At 28.2% G+C, this 17,595-nt stretch overlaps 2 protein-coding genes across 2 annotated transcripts in view; both read left to right on the top strand.

Annotated features, from left to right (window-relative positions):
* The window catches only part of LOC139493894 (uncharacterized), a 482,493-nt gene that overhangs the window by 197,837 nt on the left and 267,061 nt on the right, over positions 1-17,595 (top strand). The window lies entirely within an intron of this gene.
* The window catches only part of LOC139493890 (uncharacterized), a 72,644-nt gene that overhangs the window by 12,099 nt on the left and 42,950 nt on the right, over positions 1-17,595 (top strand). Inside the window, exon 2 of the mRNA XM_071282055.1 lies at positions 16,330-16,419. Coding sequence (XP_071138156.1) covers positions 16,405-16,419 — 15 coding nt within the window. The 5' untranslated portion in view covers positions 16,330-16,404. The remainder of the gene's footprint in view (positions 1-16,329; positions 16,420-17,595) is intronic.

Here is a 17,595-nt window from a genome sequence, read left to right as displayed (position 1 = left end):
GTTAAGGTTCACTGGTCTTTATGTCAAGTATAAATAAGACCATTCTGCATTGTATACTTTATATTTGTTGTTGGTTAAGGTTTACTGCTCTTTATGTCAAGTATAAATAAGACCATTCTGCATTGTATACTTTATATTTGTTGTTGGTTAAGGTTCACTGTTCTTTATGTCAAGTATAAATAAGACCATTCTGCATTGTATACTTTATATTTGTTGTTGGTTAAGGTTCACTGTTCTTTATATCAAGTATAAATAAGACTATTCTGCATTGTATACTTTATATTTGTTGTTGGTTAAGGTTCCCTGTTCTTTATGTCAAGTATAAATAAGACTATTCTGCATTGTATACTTTATATTTGTTGTTGGTTTAGGTTCACTGTACTTTATATCAAGTATAAATAAGACTATTCTGCATTGTATACTTTATATTTGTTGTTGGTTTAGGTTCACTGTACTTTATGTCAAGTATAAATAAGACTATTCTGCATTGTATACTTTATATTTGTTGTTGGTTTAGGTTTACTGTTCTTTATGTCAAGTATAAATAAGACTATTCTGCATTGTATACTTTATATGTGTTGTTGGTTTAGGTTTAAAAAGACTATTCTGCATTGTATACTTTATATTTGTTGTTGGTTTAGGTTCACTGTACTTTATGTCAAGTATAAATAAGACTATTCTGCATTGTATACTTTATATTTGTTGTTGGTTTAGGTTCACTGTACTTTATGTCAAGTATAAATAAGACTATTCTGCATTGTATACTTTATATTTGTTGTTGGTTTAGGTTTACTGTTCTTTATGTCAAGTATAAATAAGACTATTCTGCATTGTATACTTTATATGTGTTGTTGGTTTAGGTTTACTGTTCTTTATGTCAAGTATAAATCAGACTATTCTGCATTGTATACTTTATATTTGTTGTTGGTTAAGGTTCACTGTTCTTTATGTCAAGTATAAATCAGACTATTCTGCATTGTATACTTTATATTTGTTGTTGGTTAAGGTTCACTGTTCTTTATGTCAAGTATAAATCAGACTATTCTGCATTGTATACTTTATATTTGTTGTTGGTTAAGGTTTACTGTTCTTTATGTCAAGTATAAATAAGACTATTCTGCATTGTATACTTTATATTTGTTGTTGGTTAAGGTTCACTGGTCTTTATGTCAAGTATAAATAAGACTATTCTGCATTGTATACTTTATATTTGTTGTTGGTTAAGGTTCCCTGTTCTTTATGTCAAGTATAAATAAGACTATTCTGCATTGTATACTTTATATTTGTTGTTGGTTAAGGTTCACTGGTCTTTATGTCAAGTATAAATAAGACTATTCTGCATTGTATACTTTATATTTGTTGTTGGTTAAGGTTCACTGGTCTTTATCATGTTTATGTCAAGTATAAATAAGACTATTCTGCATTGTATACTTTATATTTGTTGTTGGTTAAGGTTCACTGGTCTTTATGTCAAGTATAAATAAGACTATTCTCCATTGTATACTTTATATTTGTTGTTGGTTAAGGTTCACTGTTCTTTATGTCAAGTATAAATCAGACTATTCTGCATTGTATACTTTATATTTGTTGTTGGTTAAGGTTCACTGTTCTTTATGTCAAGTATAAATAAGACTATTCTGCATTGTATACTTTATATTTGTTGTTGGTTAAGGTTTACTGTTCTTTATGTCAAGTATAAATAAGACTATTCTGCATTGTATACTTTATATTTGTTGTTGGTTAAGGTTCACTGATCTTTATGTCAAGTATAAATAAGACTATTCTGCATTGTATACTTTATATTTGTTGTTGGTTAAGGTTCCCTGTTCTTTATGTCAAGTATAAATAAGACAATTCTGCATTGTATACTTTATATTTGTTGTTGGTTAAGGTTCACTGGTCTTTATGTCAAGTATAAATAAGACTATTCTGCATTGTATACTTTATAGTTGTTGTTGGTTTAGGTTCACTGGTCTTTATGTCAAGTATAAATAAGACCATTCTGAATTGTATACTTTATATTTGTTGTTGGTTAAGGTTTACTGGTCTTTATGTCAAGTATAAATAAGACTATTCTGCATTGTATACTTTATATTTGTTGTTGGTTAAGGTTCACTGTTCTTTATGTCAAGTATAAATAAGACTATTCTGCATTGTATACTTTATATTTGTTGTTGGTTAAGGTTTACTGTTCTTTATGTCAAGTATAAATAAGACTATTCTGCATTGTATACTTTATATTTGTTGTTGGTTAAGGTTCACTTGTCTTTATGTCAAGTATAAATAAGACTATTCTGCATTGTATACTTTATATTTGTTGTTGGTTTAGGTTCACTGTTCTTTATGTCAAGTATAAATAAGACTATTCTGCATTGTATACTTTATATTTGTTGTTGGTTAAGGTTCACTGGTCTTTATGTCAAGTATAAATAAGACTATTCTGCATTGTATACTTTATATTTGTTGTTGGTTTAGGTTCACTGGTCTTTATGTCAAGTATAAATAAGACTATTCTGCATTGTATACTTTATATTTGTTGTTGGTTAAGGTTCCCTGTTCTTTATGTCAAGTATAAATAAAACTATTCTGCATTGTATACTTTATATTTGTTGTTGGTTAAGGTTCCCTGTTCTTTATGTCAAGTATAAATAAGACTATTCTCCATTGTATACTTTATATTTGTTGTTGGTTAAGGTTCACTGGTCTTTATGTCAAGTATAAATAAGCATATTCTGCATTGTATACTTTATATTTGTTGTTGGTTAAGGTTCACTGATCTTTATGTCAAGTATAAATAAGCATATTCTGCATTGTATAATTTATATTTGTTGTTGGTTAAGGTTCACTGGTCTTTATGTCAAGTATAAATAAGCATATTCTGCATTGTATACTTTATATTTGTTGTTGGTTTAAGTTCACTGTACTTTATGTCAAGTATAAATAAGACTATTCTGCATTGTATACTTTATATTTGTTGTTGGTTAAGGTTCCCTGTTCTTTATGTCAAGTATAAATCAGACTATTCTGCATTGTATACTTTATATTTGTTGTTGGTTTAGGTTAACTGTTCTTTATGTCAAGTATAAATAAGACTATTCTGCATTGTATACTTTATATTTGTTGTTGGTTAAGGTTCACTGTTCTTTATGTCAAGTATAAATAAGACTATTCTGCATTGTATACTTTATATTTGTTGTTGGTTAAGGTTCACTGTTCTTTATGTCAAGTATAAATAAGACTATTCTGCATTGTATACTTTATATTTGTTGTTGGTTAAGGTTTACTGTTCTTTATGTCAAGTATAAATAAGACTATTCTGCATTGTATACTTTATATTTGTTGTTGGTTTAGGTTTACTGGTCTTTATGTCAAGTATAAATAAGACTATTCTGCATTGTATACTTTATATTTGTTGTTGGTTAAGGTTCACTGTTCTTTATGTCAAGTATAAATAAGACTATTCTGCATTGTATACTTTATATTTGTTGTTGGTTAAGGTTCACTGTTCTTTATGTCAAGTATAAATAAGACCATTCTGCATTGTATACTTTATATTTGTTGTTGGTTTAGGTTCACTGTTCTTTATGTCAAGTATAAATAAGACTATTCTGCATTGTATACTTTATATTTGTTGTTGGTTAAGGTTTACTGTTCTTTATGTCAAGTATAAATAAGACTATTCTGCATTGTATACTTTATATTTGTTGTTGGTTAAGGTTCCCTGTTCTTTATGTCAAGTATAAATAAGACTATTCTGCATTGTATACTTTATATTTGTTGTTGGTTAAGGTTTACTGTTCTTTATGTCAAGTATAAATAAGACTATTCTGCATTGTATACTTTATATTTGTTGTTGGTTTAGGTTCACTGGTCTTTATATCGAATATAAATAAGACTATTCTGCATTGTATACTTTATATTTGTTGTTGGTTTAGGTTTACTGGTCTTTATGTCAAGTATAAATAAGACTATTCTGCATTGTATACTTTATATTTGTTGTTGGTTAAGGTTCACTGGGCTTTATGTCAAGTATAAATAAGACTATTCTGCATTGTATACTTTATATTTGTTGTTGGTTTAGGTTTACTGGTCTTTATGTCAAGTATAAATAAGACTATTCTGCATTGTATACTTTATATTTGTTGTTGGTTAAGGTTTACTGTTCTTTATGTCAAGTATAAATAAGACTATTCTGCATTGTATACTTTATATTTGTTGTTGGTTAAGGTTTACTGTTCTTTATGTCAAGTATAAATAAGACTATTCTGCATTGTATACTTTATATTTGTTGTTGGTTTAGGTTTACTGGTCTTTATGTCAAGTATAAATAAGACTATTCTGCATTGTATACTTTATATTTGTTGTTGGTTAAGGTTCACTGTTCTTTATGTCAAGTATAAATAAGACTATTCTGCATTGTATACTTTATATTTGTTGTTGGTTAAGGTTCACTGTTCTTTATGTCAAGTATAAATAAGACTATTCTGCATTGTATACTTTATATTTGTTGTTGGTTAAGGTTCACTGTTCTTTATGTCAAGTATAAATAAGACTATTCTGCATTGTATACTTTATATTTGTTGTTGGTTAAGGTTTACTGTTCTTTATGTCAAGTATAAATAAGACTATTCTGCATTGTATACTTTATATTTGTTGTTGGTTTAGGTTCACTGGTCTTTATATCGAATATAAATAAGACTATTCTGCATTGTATACTTTATATTTGTTGTTGGTTTAGGTTTACTGGTCTTTATGTCAAGTATAAATAAGACTATTCTGCATTGTATACTTTATATTTGTTGTTGGTTAAGGTTCACTGGGCTTTATGTCAAGTATAAATAAGACTATTCTGCATTGTATACTTTATATTTGTTGTTGGTTTAGGTTTACTGGTCTTTATGTCAAGTATAAATAAGACTATTCTGCATTGTATACTTTATATTTGTTGTTGGTTAAGGTTTACTGTTCTTTATGTCAAGTATAAATAAGACTATTCTGCATTGTATACTTTATATTTGTTGTTGGTTAAGGTTTACTGGTCTTTATGTCAAGTATAAATAAGACTATTCTGCATTGTATACTTTATATTTGTTGTTGGTTAAGGTTCACTGGTCTTTATGTCAAGTATAAATAAGACTATTCTGCATTGTATACTTTATAGTTGTTGTTGGTTAAGGTTCACTGTTCTTTATGTCAAGTATAAATAAGACTATTCTGCATTGTATACTTTATATTTGTTGTTGGTTAAGGTTTACTGTTCTTTATGTCAAGTATAAATAAGACTATTCTGCATTGTATACTTTATATTTGTTGTTGGTTAAGGTTCACTTGTCTTTATGTCAAGTATAAATAAGACTATTCTGCATTGTATACTTTATATTTGTTGTTGGTTAAGGTTCACTGTTCTTTATGTCAAGTATAAATAAGACTATTCTGCATTGTATACTTTATATTTGTTGTTGGTTAAGGTTCACTGTTCTTTATGTCAAGTATAAATAAGACTATTCTGCATTGTATACTTTATATTTGTTGTTGGTTAAGGTTCACTGTTCTTTATGTCAAGTATAAATAAGACTATTCTGCATTGTATACTTTATATTTGTTGTTGGTTAAGGTTTACTGTTCTTTATGTCAAGTATAAATAAGACTATTCTGCATTGTATACTTTATATTTGTTGTTGGTTTAGGTTTACTGGTCTTTATGTCAAGTATAAATAAGACTATTCTGCATTGTATACTTTATATTTGTTGTTGGTTAAGGTTCACTGTTCTTTATGTCAAGTATAAATAAGACTATTCTGCATTGTATACTTTATATTTGTTGTTGGTTAAGGTTCACTGTTCTTTATGTCAAGTATTAATAAGACTATTCTGCATTGTATACTTTATATTTGTTGTTGGTTAAGGTTCACTGTTCTTTATGTCAAGTATAAATAAGACTATTCTGCATTGTATACTTTATATTTGTTGTTGGTTAAGGTTTACTGTTCTTTATGTCAAGTATAAATAAGACTATTCTGCATTGTATACTTTATATTTGTTGTTGGTTTAGGTTCACTGGTCTTTATATCGAATATAAATCAGACTATTCTGCATTGTATACTTTATATTTGTTGTTGGTTTAGGTTTACTGGTCTTTATGTCAAGTATAAATAAGACTATTCTGCATTGTATACTTTATATTTGTTGTTGGTTAAGGTTCACTGGGCTTTATGTCAAGTATAAATAAGACTATTCTGCATTGTATACTTTATATTTGTTGTTGGTTTAGGTTTACTGGTCTTTATGTCAAGTATAAATAAGACTATTCTGCATTGTATACTTTATATTTGTTGTTGGTTAAGGTTTACTGTTCTTTATGTCAAGTATAAATAAGACCATTCTGCATTGTATACTTTATATTTGTTGTTGGTTAAGGTTCACTGTTCTTTATATCAAGTATAAATAAGACTATTCTGCATTGTATACTTTATATTTGTTGTTGGTTTAGGTTCACTGTTCTTTATGTCAAGTATAAATAAGACCATTCTGCATTGTATACTTTATATTTGTTGTTGGTTAAGGTTAACTGGTCTTTATGTCAAGTATAAATAAGACCATTCTGCATTGTATACTTTATATTTGTTGTTGGTTAAGGTTTACTGCTCTTTATGTCAAGTATAAATAAGACTATTCTGCATTGTATACTTTATATTTGTTGTTGGTTAAGGTTCACTGTTCTTTATGTCAAGTATAAATAAGACCATTCTGCATTGTATACTTTATATTTGTTGTTGGTTAAGGTTCACTGTTCTTTATATCAAGTATAAATAAGACTATTCTGCATTGTATACTTTATATTTGTTGTTGGTTAAGGTTCCCTGTTCTTTATGTAAAGTATAAATAAGACTATTCTGCATGGTATACTTTATATTTGTTGTTGGTTTAGGTTCACTGTACTTTATGTCAAGTATAAATAAGACTATTCTGCATTGTATACTTTATATTTGTTGTTGGTTTAGGTTCACTGTACTTTATGTCAAGTATAAATAAGACTATTCTGCATTGTATACTTTATATGTGTTGTTGGTTTAGGTTTACCGTTCTTTATGTCAAGTATAAATAAGACTATTCTGCATTGTATACTTTATATGTGTTGTTGGTTTAGGTTTACTGTTCTTTATGTCAAGTATAAATCAGACTATTCTGCATTGTATACTTTATATTTGTTGTTGGTTAAGGTTCACTGTTCTTTATGTCAAGTATAAATCAGACTATTCTGCATTGTATACTTTATATTTGTTGTTGGTTAAGGTTCACTGTTCTTTATGTCAAGTATAAATCAGACTATTCTGCATTGTATACTTTATATTTGTTGTTGGTTAATGTTTACTGTTCTTTATGTCAAGTATAAATAAGACTATTCTGCATTGTATACTTTATATTTGTTGTTGGTTAAGGTTCACTGGTCTTTATGTCAAGTATAAATAAGACTATTCTGCATTGTATACTTTATATTTGTTGTTGGTTAAGGTTCCCTGTTCTTTATGTCAAGTATAAATAAGACTATTCTGCATTGTATACTTTATATTTGTTGTTGGTTAAGGTTCACTGGTCTTTATGTCAAGTATAAATAAGACTATTCTGCATTGTATACTTTATATTTGTTGTTCATTGTTGTTGGTTAAGGTTCACTGGTCTTTATGTCAAGTATAAATCAGACTATTCTGCATTGTATACTTTATATTTGTTGTTGGTTAAGGTTCACTTGTCTTTATGTCAAGTATAAATAAGACTATTCTGCATTGTATACTTTATATTTGTTGTTGGTTAAGGTTCACTGTTCTTTATGTCAAGTATAAATAAGACTATTCTGCATTGTATACTTTATATTTGTTGTTGGTTAAGGTTCACTGTTCTTTATGTCAAGTATAAATAAGACTATTCTGCATTGTATACTTTATATTTGTTGTTGGTTAAGGTTCACTGTTCTTTATGTCAAGAATAAATAAGACTATTCTGCATTGTATACTTTATATTTGTTGTTGGTTTAGGTTTACTGGTCTTTATGTCAAGTATAAATAAGACTATTCTGCATTGTATACTTTATATTTGTTGTTGGTTAAGGTTCACTGTTCTTTATGTCAAGTATAAATAAGACTATTCTGCATTGTATACTTTATATTTGTTGTTGGTTAAGGTTCACTGTTCTTTATGTCAAGTATAAATAAGACTATTCTGCATTGTATACTTTATATTTGTTGTTGGTTAAGGTTCACTGTTCTTTATGTCAAGTATAAATAAGACTATTCTGCATTGTATACTTTATATTTGTTGTTGGTTTAGGTTCACTGGTCTTTATATCGAATATAAATAAGACTATTCTGCATTGTATACTTTATATTTGTTGTTGGTTTAGGTTTACTGGTCTTTATGTCAAGTATAAATAAGACTATTCTGCATTGTATACTTTATATTTGTTGTTGGTTAAGGTTCACTGGGCTTTATGTCAAGTATAAATAAGACTATTCTGCATTGTATACTTTATATTTGTTGTTGGTTTAGGTTTACTGGTATTTATGTCAAGTATAAATAAGACTATTCTGCATTGTATACTTTATATTTGTTGTTGGTTAAGGTTCACTGTTCTTTATGTCAAGTATAAATAAGACTATTCTGCATTGTATACTTTATATTTGTTGTTGGTTTAGGTTTACTGTTCTTTATGTCAAGTATAAATCAGACTATTCTGCATTGTATACTTTATATTTGTTGTTTGTTAAGGTTCACTGTTCTTTATGTCAAGTATAAATAAGACTATTCTGCATTGTATACTTTATATTTGTTGTTGGTTAATGTTTACTGTTCTTTATGTCAAGTATAAATAAGACTATTCTGCATTGTATACTTTATATTTGTTGTTGGTTAAGGTTCCCTGTTCTTTATGTCAAGTATAAATAAGACTATTCTGCATTGTATACTTTATATTTGTTGTTGGTTAAGGTTCCCTGTTCTTTATGTCAAGTATAAATAAGACTATTCTGCATTGTATACTTTATATTTGTTGTTGGTTAAGGTTCACTGGTCTTTATGTCAAGTATAAATAAGACTATTCTGCATTGTATACTTTATATTTGTTGTTCATTGTTGTTGGTTAAGGTTCACTGGTCTTTATGTCAAGTATAAATAAGACTATTCTGCATTGTATACTTTATATTTGTTGTTGGTTAAGGTTCACTGGTCTTTATGTCAAGTATAAATAAGACTATTCTGCATTGTATACTTTATATTTGTTGTTGGTTAAGGTTCACTGTTCTTTATGTCAAGTATAAATCAGACTATTCTGCATTGTATACTTTATATTTGTTGTTGGTTAAGGTTCACTGTTCTTTATGTCAAGTATAAATAAGACTATTCTGCATTGTATACTTTATATTTGTTGTCGGTTAAGGTTTACTGGTCTTTATGTCAAGTATAAATAAGACTATTCTGCATTGTATACTTTATATTTGTTGTTGGTTAAGGTTCCCTGTTCTTTATGTCAAGTATAAATAAGACTATTCTGCATTGTATACTTTATATTTGTTGTTGGTTAAGGTTCACTGGTCTTTATGTCAAGTATAAATAAGACTATTCTGCATTGTATACTTTATAGTTGTTGTTGGTTTAGGTTCACTGGTCTTTATGTCAAGTATAAATAAGACCATTCTGAATTGTATACTTTATATTTGTTGTTGGTTAAGGTTTACTGGTCTTTATGTCAAGTATAAATAAGACTATTCTGCATTGTATACTTTATATTTGTTGTTGGTTAAGGTTCACTGTTCTTTATGTCAAGTATAAATAAGACTATTCTGCATTGTATACTTTATATTTGTTGTTGGTTAAGGTTTACTGTTCTTTATGTCAAGTATAAATAAGACTATTCTGCATTGTATACTTTATATTTGTTGTTGGTTAAGGTTCACTTGTCTTTATGTCAAGTATAAATAAGACTATTCTGCATTGTATACTTTATATTTGTTGTTGGTTAAGGTTCACTGTGCTTTATGTCAAGTATAAATAAGACTATTCTGCATTGTATACTTTATATTTGTTGTTGGTTAAGGTTCACTGTTCTTTATGTCAAGTATAAATAAGACTATTCTGCATTGTATACTTTATATTTGTTGTTGGTTAAGGTTCACTGTTCTTTATGTCAAGTATAAATAAGACTATTCTGCATTGTATACTTTATATTTGTTGTTGGTTAAGGTTTACTGTTCTTTATGTCAAGTATAAATAAGACTATTCTGCATTGTATACTTTATATTTGTTGTTGGTTAAGGTTCACTGTTCTTTATGTCAAGTATAAATAAGACTATTCTGCATTGTATACTTTATATTTGTTGTTGGTTAAGGTTCACTGTTCTTTATGTCAAGTATAAATAAGACTATTCTGCATTGTATACTTTATATTTGTTGTTGGTTAAGGTTTACTGTTCTTTATGTCAAGTATAAATAAGACTATTCTGCATTGTATACTTTATATTTGTTGTTGGTTTAGGTTCACTGGTCTTTATATCGAATATAAATAAGACTATTCTGCATTGTATACTTTATATTTGTTGTTGGTTTAGGTTTACTGGTCTTTATGTCAAGTATAAATAAGACTATTCTGCATTGTATACTTTATATTTGTTGTTGGTTAAGGTTCACTGGGCTTTATGTCAAGTATAAATAAGACTATTCTGCATTGTATACTTTATATTTGTTGTTGGTTTAGGTTTACTGGTCTTTATGTCAAGTATAAATAAGACTATTCTGCATTGTATACTTTATATTTGTTGTTGGTTAAGGTTTACTGTTCTTTATGTCAAGTATAAATAAGACCATTCTGCATTGTATACTTTATATTTGTTGTTGGTTAAGGTTCACTGTTCTTTATATCAAGTATAAATAAGACTATTCTGCATTGTATACTTTATATTTGTTGTTGGTTTAGGTTCACTGTTCTTTATGTCAAGTATAAATAAGACCATTCTGCATTGTATACTTTATATTTGTTGTTGGTTAAGGTTCACTGGTCTTTATGTCAAGTATAAATAAGACCATTCTGCATTGTATACTTTATATTTGTTGTTGGTTAAGGTTTACTGCTCTTTATGTCAAGTATAAATAAGACTATTCTGCATTGTATACTTTATATTTGTTGTTGGTTAAGGTTCACTGTTCTTTATGTCAAGTATAAATAAGACCATTCTGCATTGTATACTTTATATTTGTTGTTGGTTAAGGTTCACTGTTCTTTATATCAAGTATAAATAAGACTATTCTGCATTGTATACTTTATATTTGTTGTTGGTTAAGGTTCCCTGTTCTTTATGTCAAGTATAAATAAGACTATTCTGCATTGTATACTTTATATTTGTTGTTGGTTTAGGTTCACTGTACTTTATGTCAAGTATAAATAAGACTATTCTGCATTGTATACTTTATATTTGTTGTTGGTTTAGGTTCACTGTACTTTATGTCAAGTATAAATAAGACTATTCTGCATTGTATACTTTATATTTGTTGTTGGTTTAGGTTTACTGTTCTTTATGTCAAGTATAAATAAGACTATTCTGCATTGTATACTTTATATGTGTTGTTGGTTTAGGTTTACTGTTCTTTATGTCAAGTATAAATCAGACTATTCTGCATTGTATACTTTATATTTGTTGTTGGTTAAGGTTCACTGTTCTTTATGTCAAGTATAAATCAGACTATTCTGCATTGTATACTTTATATTTGTTGTTGGTTAAGGTTCACTGTTCTTTATGTCAAGTATAAATCAGACTATTCTGCATTGTATACTTTATATTTGTTGTTGGTTAATGTTTACTGTTCTTTATGTCAAGTATAAATAAGACTATTCTGCATTGTATACTTTATATTTGTTGTTGGTTAAGGTTCACTGGTCTTTATGTCAAGTATAAATAAGACTATTCTGCATTGTATACTTTATATTTGTTGTTGGTTAAGGTTCCCTGTTCTTTATGTCAAGTATAAATAAGACTATTCTGCATTGTATACTTTATATTTGTTGTTGGTTAAGGTTCACTGGTCTTTATGTCAAGTATAAATAAGACTATTCTGCATTGTATACTTTATATTTGTTGTTCATTGTTGTTGGTTAAGGTTCACTGGTCTTTATGTCAAGTATAAATCAGACTATTCTGCATTGTATACTTTATATCTGTTGTTGGTTAAGGTTCACTTGTCTTTATGTCAAGTATAAATAAGACTATTCTGCATTGTATACTTTATATTTGTTGTTGGTTAAGGTTCACTGTTCTTTATGTCAAGTATAAATAAGACTATTCTGCATTGTATACTTTATATTTGTTGTTGGTTAAGGTTCACTGTTCTTTATGTCAAGTATAAATAAGACTATTCTGCATTGTATACTTTATATTTGTTGTTGGTTAAGGTTCACTGTTCTTTATGTCAAGTATAAATAAGACTATTCTGCATTGTATACTTTATATTTGTTGTTGGTTTAGGTTTACTGGTCTTTATGTCAAGTATAAATAAGACTATTCTGCATTGTATACTTTATATTTGTTGTTGGTTAAGGTTCACTGTTCTTTATGTCAAGTATAAATAAGACTATTCTGCATTGTATACTTTATATTTGTTGTTGGTTAAGGTTCACTGTTCTTTATGTCAAGTATAAATAAGACTATTCTGCATTGTATACTTTATATTTGTTGTTGGTTAAGGTTCACTGTTCTTTATGTCAAGTATAAATAAGACTATTCTGCATTGTATACTTTATATTTGTTGTTGGTTAAGGTTTACTGTTCTTTATGTCAAGTATAAATAAGACTATTCTGCATTGTATACTTTATATTTGTTGTTGGTTTAGGTTCACTGGTCTTTATATCGAATATAAATAAGACTATTCTGCATTGTATACTTTATATTTGTTGTTGGTTTAGGTTTACTGGTCTTTATGTCAAGTATAAATAAGACTATTCTGCATTGTATACTTTATATTTGTTGTTGGTTAAGGTTCACTGGGCTTTATGTCAAGTATAAATAAGACTATTCTGCATTGTATACTTTATATTTGTTGTTGGTTTAGGTTTACTGGTCTTTATGTCAAGTATAAATAAGACTATTCTGCATTGTATACTTTATATTTGTTGTTGGTTAAGGTTTACTGTTCTTTATGTCAAGTATAAATAAGACCATTCTGCATTGTATACTTTATATTTGTTGTTGGTTAAGGTTCACTGTTCTTTATATCAAGTATAAATAAGACTATTCTGCATTGTATACTTTATATTTGTTGTTGGTTTAGGTTCACTGTTCTTTATGTCAAGTATAAATAAGACCATTCTGCATTGTATACTTTATATTTGTTGTTGGTTAAGGTTCACTGGTCTTTATGTCAAGTATAAATAAGACCATTCTGCATTGTATACTTTATATTTGTTGTTGGTTAAGGTTTACTGCTCTTTATGTCAAGTATAAATAAGACTATTCTGCATTGTATACTTTATATTTGTTGTTGGTTAAGGTTCACTGTTCTTTATGTCAAGTATAAATAAGACCATTCTGCATTGTATACTTTATATTTGTTGTTGGTTAAGGTTCACTGTTCTTTATATCAAGTATAAATAAGACTATTCTGCATTGTATACTTTATATTTGTTGTTGGTTAAGGTTCCCTGTTCTTTATGTCAAGTATAAATAAGACTATTCTGCATTGTATACTTTATATTTGTTGTTGGTTTAGGTTCACTGTACTTTATGTCAAGTATAAATAAGACTATTCTGCATTGTATACTTTATATTTGTTGTTGGTTTAGGTTCACTGTACTTTATGTCAAGTATAAATAAGACTATTCTGCATTGTATACTTTATATGTGTTGTTGGTTTAGGTTTACTGTTCTTTATGTCAAGTATAAATAAGACTATTCTGCATTGTATACTTTATATGTGTTGTTGGTTTAGGTTTACTGTTCTTTATGTCAAGTATAAATCAGATTATTCTGCATTGTATACTTTATATTTGTTGTTGGTTAAGGTTCACTGTTCTTTATGTCAAGTATAAATCAGACTATTCTGCATTGTATACTTTATATTTGTTGTTGGTTAAGGTTCACTGTTCTTTATGTCAAGTATAAATCAGACTATTCTGCATTGTATACTTTATATTTGTTGTTGGTTAATGTTTACTGTTCTTTATGTCAAGTATAAATAAGACTATTCTGCATTGTATACTTTATATTTGTTGTTGGTTAAGGTTCACTGGTCTTTATGTCAAGTATAAATAAGACTATTCTGCATTGTATACTTTATATTTGTTGTTGGTTAAGGTTCCCTGTTCTTTATGTCAAGTATAAATAAGACTATTCTGCATTGTATACTTTATATTTGTTGTTGGTTAAGGTTCACTGGTCTTTATGTCAAGTATAAATAAGACTATTCTGCATTGTATACTTTATATTTGTTGTTCATTGTTGGTGGTTAAGGTTCACTGGTCTTTATGTCAAGTATAAATAAGACTATTCTGCATTGTATACTTTATATTTGTTGTTGGTTAAGGTTCACTGGTCTTTATGTCAAGTATAAATAAGACTATTCTGCATTGTATACTTTATATTTGTTGTTGGTTAAGGTTCACTGTTCTTTATGTCAAGTATAAATCAGACTATTCTGCATTGTATACTTTATATTTGTTGTTGGTTAAGGTTCACTGTTCTTTATGTCAAGTATAAATAAGACTATTCTGCATTGTATACTTTATATTTGTTGTCGGTTAAGGTTTACTGTTCTTTATGTCAAGTATAAATAAGACTATTCTGCATTGTATACTTTATATTTGTTGTTGGTTAAGGTTCACTGGTCTTTATGTCAAGTATAAATAAGACTATTCTGCATTGTATACTTTATATTTGTTGTTGGTTAAGGTTCCCTGTTCTTTATGTCAAGTATAAATAAGACTATTCTGCATTGTATACTTTATATTTGTTGTTGGTTAAGGTTCACTGGTCTTTATGTCAAGTATAAATAAGACTATTCTGCATTGTATACTTTATAGTTGTTGTTGGTTTAGGTTCACTGGTCTTTATGTCAAGTATAAATAAGACCATTCTGAATTGTATACTTTATATTTGTTGTTGGTTAAGGTTTACTGGTCTTTATGTCAAGTATAAATAAGACTATTCTGCATTGTATACTTTATATCTGTTGTTGGTTTAGGTTCACTGGTCTTTATGTCAAGTATAAATAAGACTATTCTGCATTGTATACTTTATATTTGTTGTTGGTTTAGGTTCACTGTTCTTTATGTCAAGTATAAATAAGACCATTCTGCATTGTATACTTTATATTTGTTGTTGGTTTAGGTTCACTGTTCTTTATGTCAAGTATAAATAAGACCATTCTGCATTGTATACTTTATATTTGTTGTTGGTTTAGGTTCACTGTTCTTTATGTCAAGTATAAATAAGACCATTCTGCATTGTATAATTTATATTTGTTGTTGGTTTAGGTTCACTGGTCTTGATGTCAAGTATAAATAAGACTATTCTGCATTGTATACTTTATATTTGTTGTTGGTTTAGGTTTACTGTTCTTTATGTCAAGTATAAATAAGACTATTCTGCATTGTATACTTTATATTTGTTGTTGGTTTAGGTTCACTGGTCTTTATGTCAAGTATAAATAAGACTATTCTGCATTGTATACTTTATATTTGTTGTTGGTTTAGGTTCACTGTTCTTTATGTCAAGTATAAATAAGACTATTCTGCATTGTATACTTTATATTTGTTGTTGGTTAAGGTTTACTGTTCTTTATGTCAAGTATAAATAAGACCATTCTGCATTGTATACTTTATATTTGTTGTTGGTTTAGGTTCACTGTTCTTTATGTCAAGTATAAATAAGACTATTCTGCATTGTATACTTTATATTTGTTGTTGGTTGTATAGATAAAATTGGTCCTAATACTTTATTATTTATTGCATTATACATGTTATATAGGTAACATTAATGCAACAACTACCTATTATTTATCGTTTTACATTGTACATGTTGTATAGGTAAAATTTATTCAACAGTTACCTATTATTTATTGCATTATACATGTTATAAAGGTAACATTAGTGCAATAATTTACCTATTATTTATCGTTTTGAACTATATAAGTAACATTAATGCAACAACTACCTATTATTTATCGTTTTACATTGTACATGTTGTATAGGTAAAATTTATTCAACAGTTACCTATTACTTAATGTTTTACAGTTTTTGAAATAAAAAATATATATATGTATAATTAATGAAAGATTATTTGATTGTATTTCAGGGTAAGACTCCTTATGATCTGGTAAAAATAGAAAGAAGAGATGATGAAGAGAAAAAAAGGAAGAAGGAAGAAGTGATGAACTTTCTTAAGGTAAATACTCTTGTCTTACTTTGAAAGATATTTACAGATTATGAGAGACAAAACAGACTTGGTACAAAGAAATTACAATTAAACAGTTGCCTGTAGTTTTCAATGTCATTGTAGTAATTTTTGTCAGTTAACAATGTAAGTTGACAATTCCAAGCTTGTTGCCTAATATACATGTTGGCATATGTGAAAGACAAATGTTTAAAATCTGTGTTCTCGTCTGTTGGATGTCTCTTATTTTTAGCTCACCTGGCCCAAAGGGCCAAGTGAGCTTTTCCATCACTTGGCGTCATACGTCCGGCGTCGTCCAGCGTCGTTAACTTTTACAAAAATTTTCTTCTCTGAAATTTATGGGCTAAATTTCACCAAACTTGGCCACAATCATCATTGGGGTATCTAGTTTAAAAATTGTGTCCGGTGAACCGCCAAACCAACCAAGATGGCCGCCATGGCTAAAAAAAGAACATATGGGTGAAATGCAGTTTTTGGCTTATAACTCTAAAAAACCAAAGCATTTAGAGCAAATCTGACATGGGGTTAAATTGTTTATCAGGTCAAGATCTATCTGCCCTGAAATTTTCAGATGAATCGGACAACCCGTTGTTGGGTTGCTGCCCCTAAATTGATAATTTTAAGGAAATTTTACTGTTTTTGGTTTTTATCTTGAATATTATTATAAATAGAGATAAACTGTAACGAGCAATAATGTTCAGCAGAGTAAGATTTACAAATAAGTCAACATGACTGAAATGATCAGTTGACCCCTTTAGGAGTTATTGCCCTTTATAGTATATTTTTAACCATTTTTCGTAAATCTTAGTAATCTTTTACAAAAATCTTCTCCTCTGAAACTACTGGGCCAAATTAATCCAAACTTAGCCACAATCATCTTTGTGGTATCTAGTTAACAAAAATGTGTGGCGTGACCCTGCCAACCAACCAAGATGGCAGCCATGGCTAAAAATAGAACATAGGGGTAAAATGTAGATTTTGGCTTATAACTCTTAAACCAAAGCATTTACAGCAAATCTGACATGGGGGTAAAATGATCTATTAGGTCAAGATCTATCTGCCCTGAAATTTTCAGACAAATCAGACAACCCGTTGTTGGGTTGCAGCCCCTGAATTAGTATTTTTAAGGACATTTTGCAGTTTTTGCTTATTTTCTTAAATACTTTT

This window comes from Mytilus edulis, chromosome 11 (assembly GCF_963676685.1).
Source record: "Mytilus edulis chromosome 11, xbMytEdul2.2, whole genome shotgun sequence".
Taxonomy (NCBI): domain Eukaryota; kingdom Metazoa; phylum Mollusca; class Bivalvia; order Mytilida; family Mytilidae; genus Mytilus; species Mytilus edulis.
This window is presented reverse-complemented; position numbering and strand designations above follow the sequence as displayed.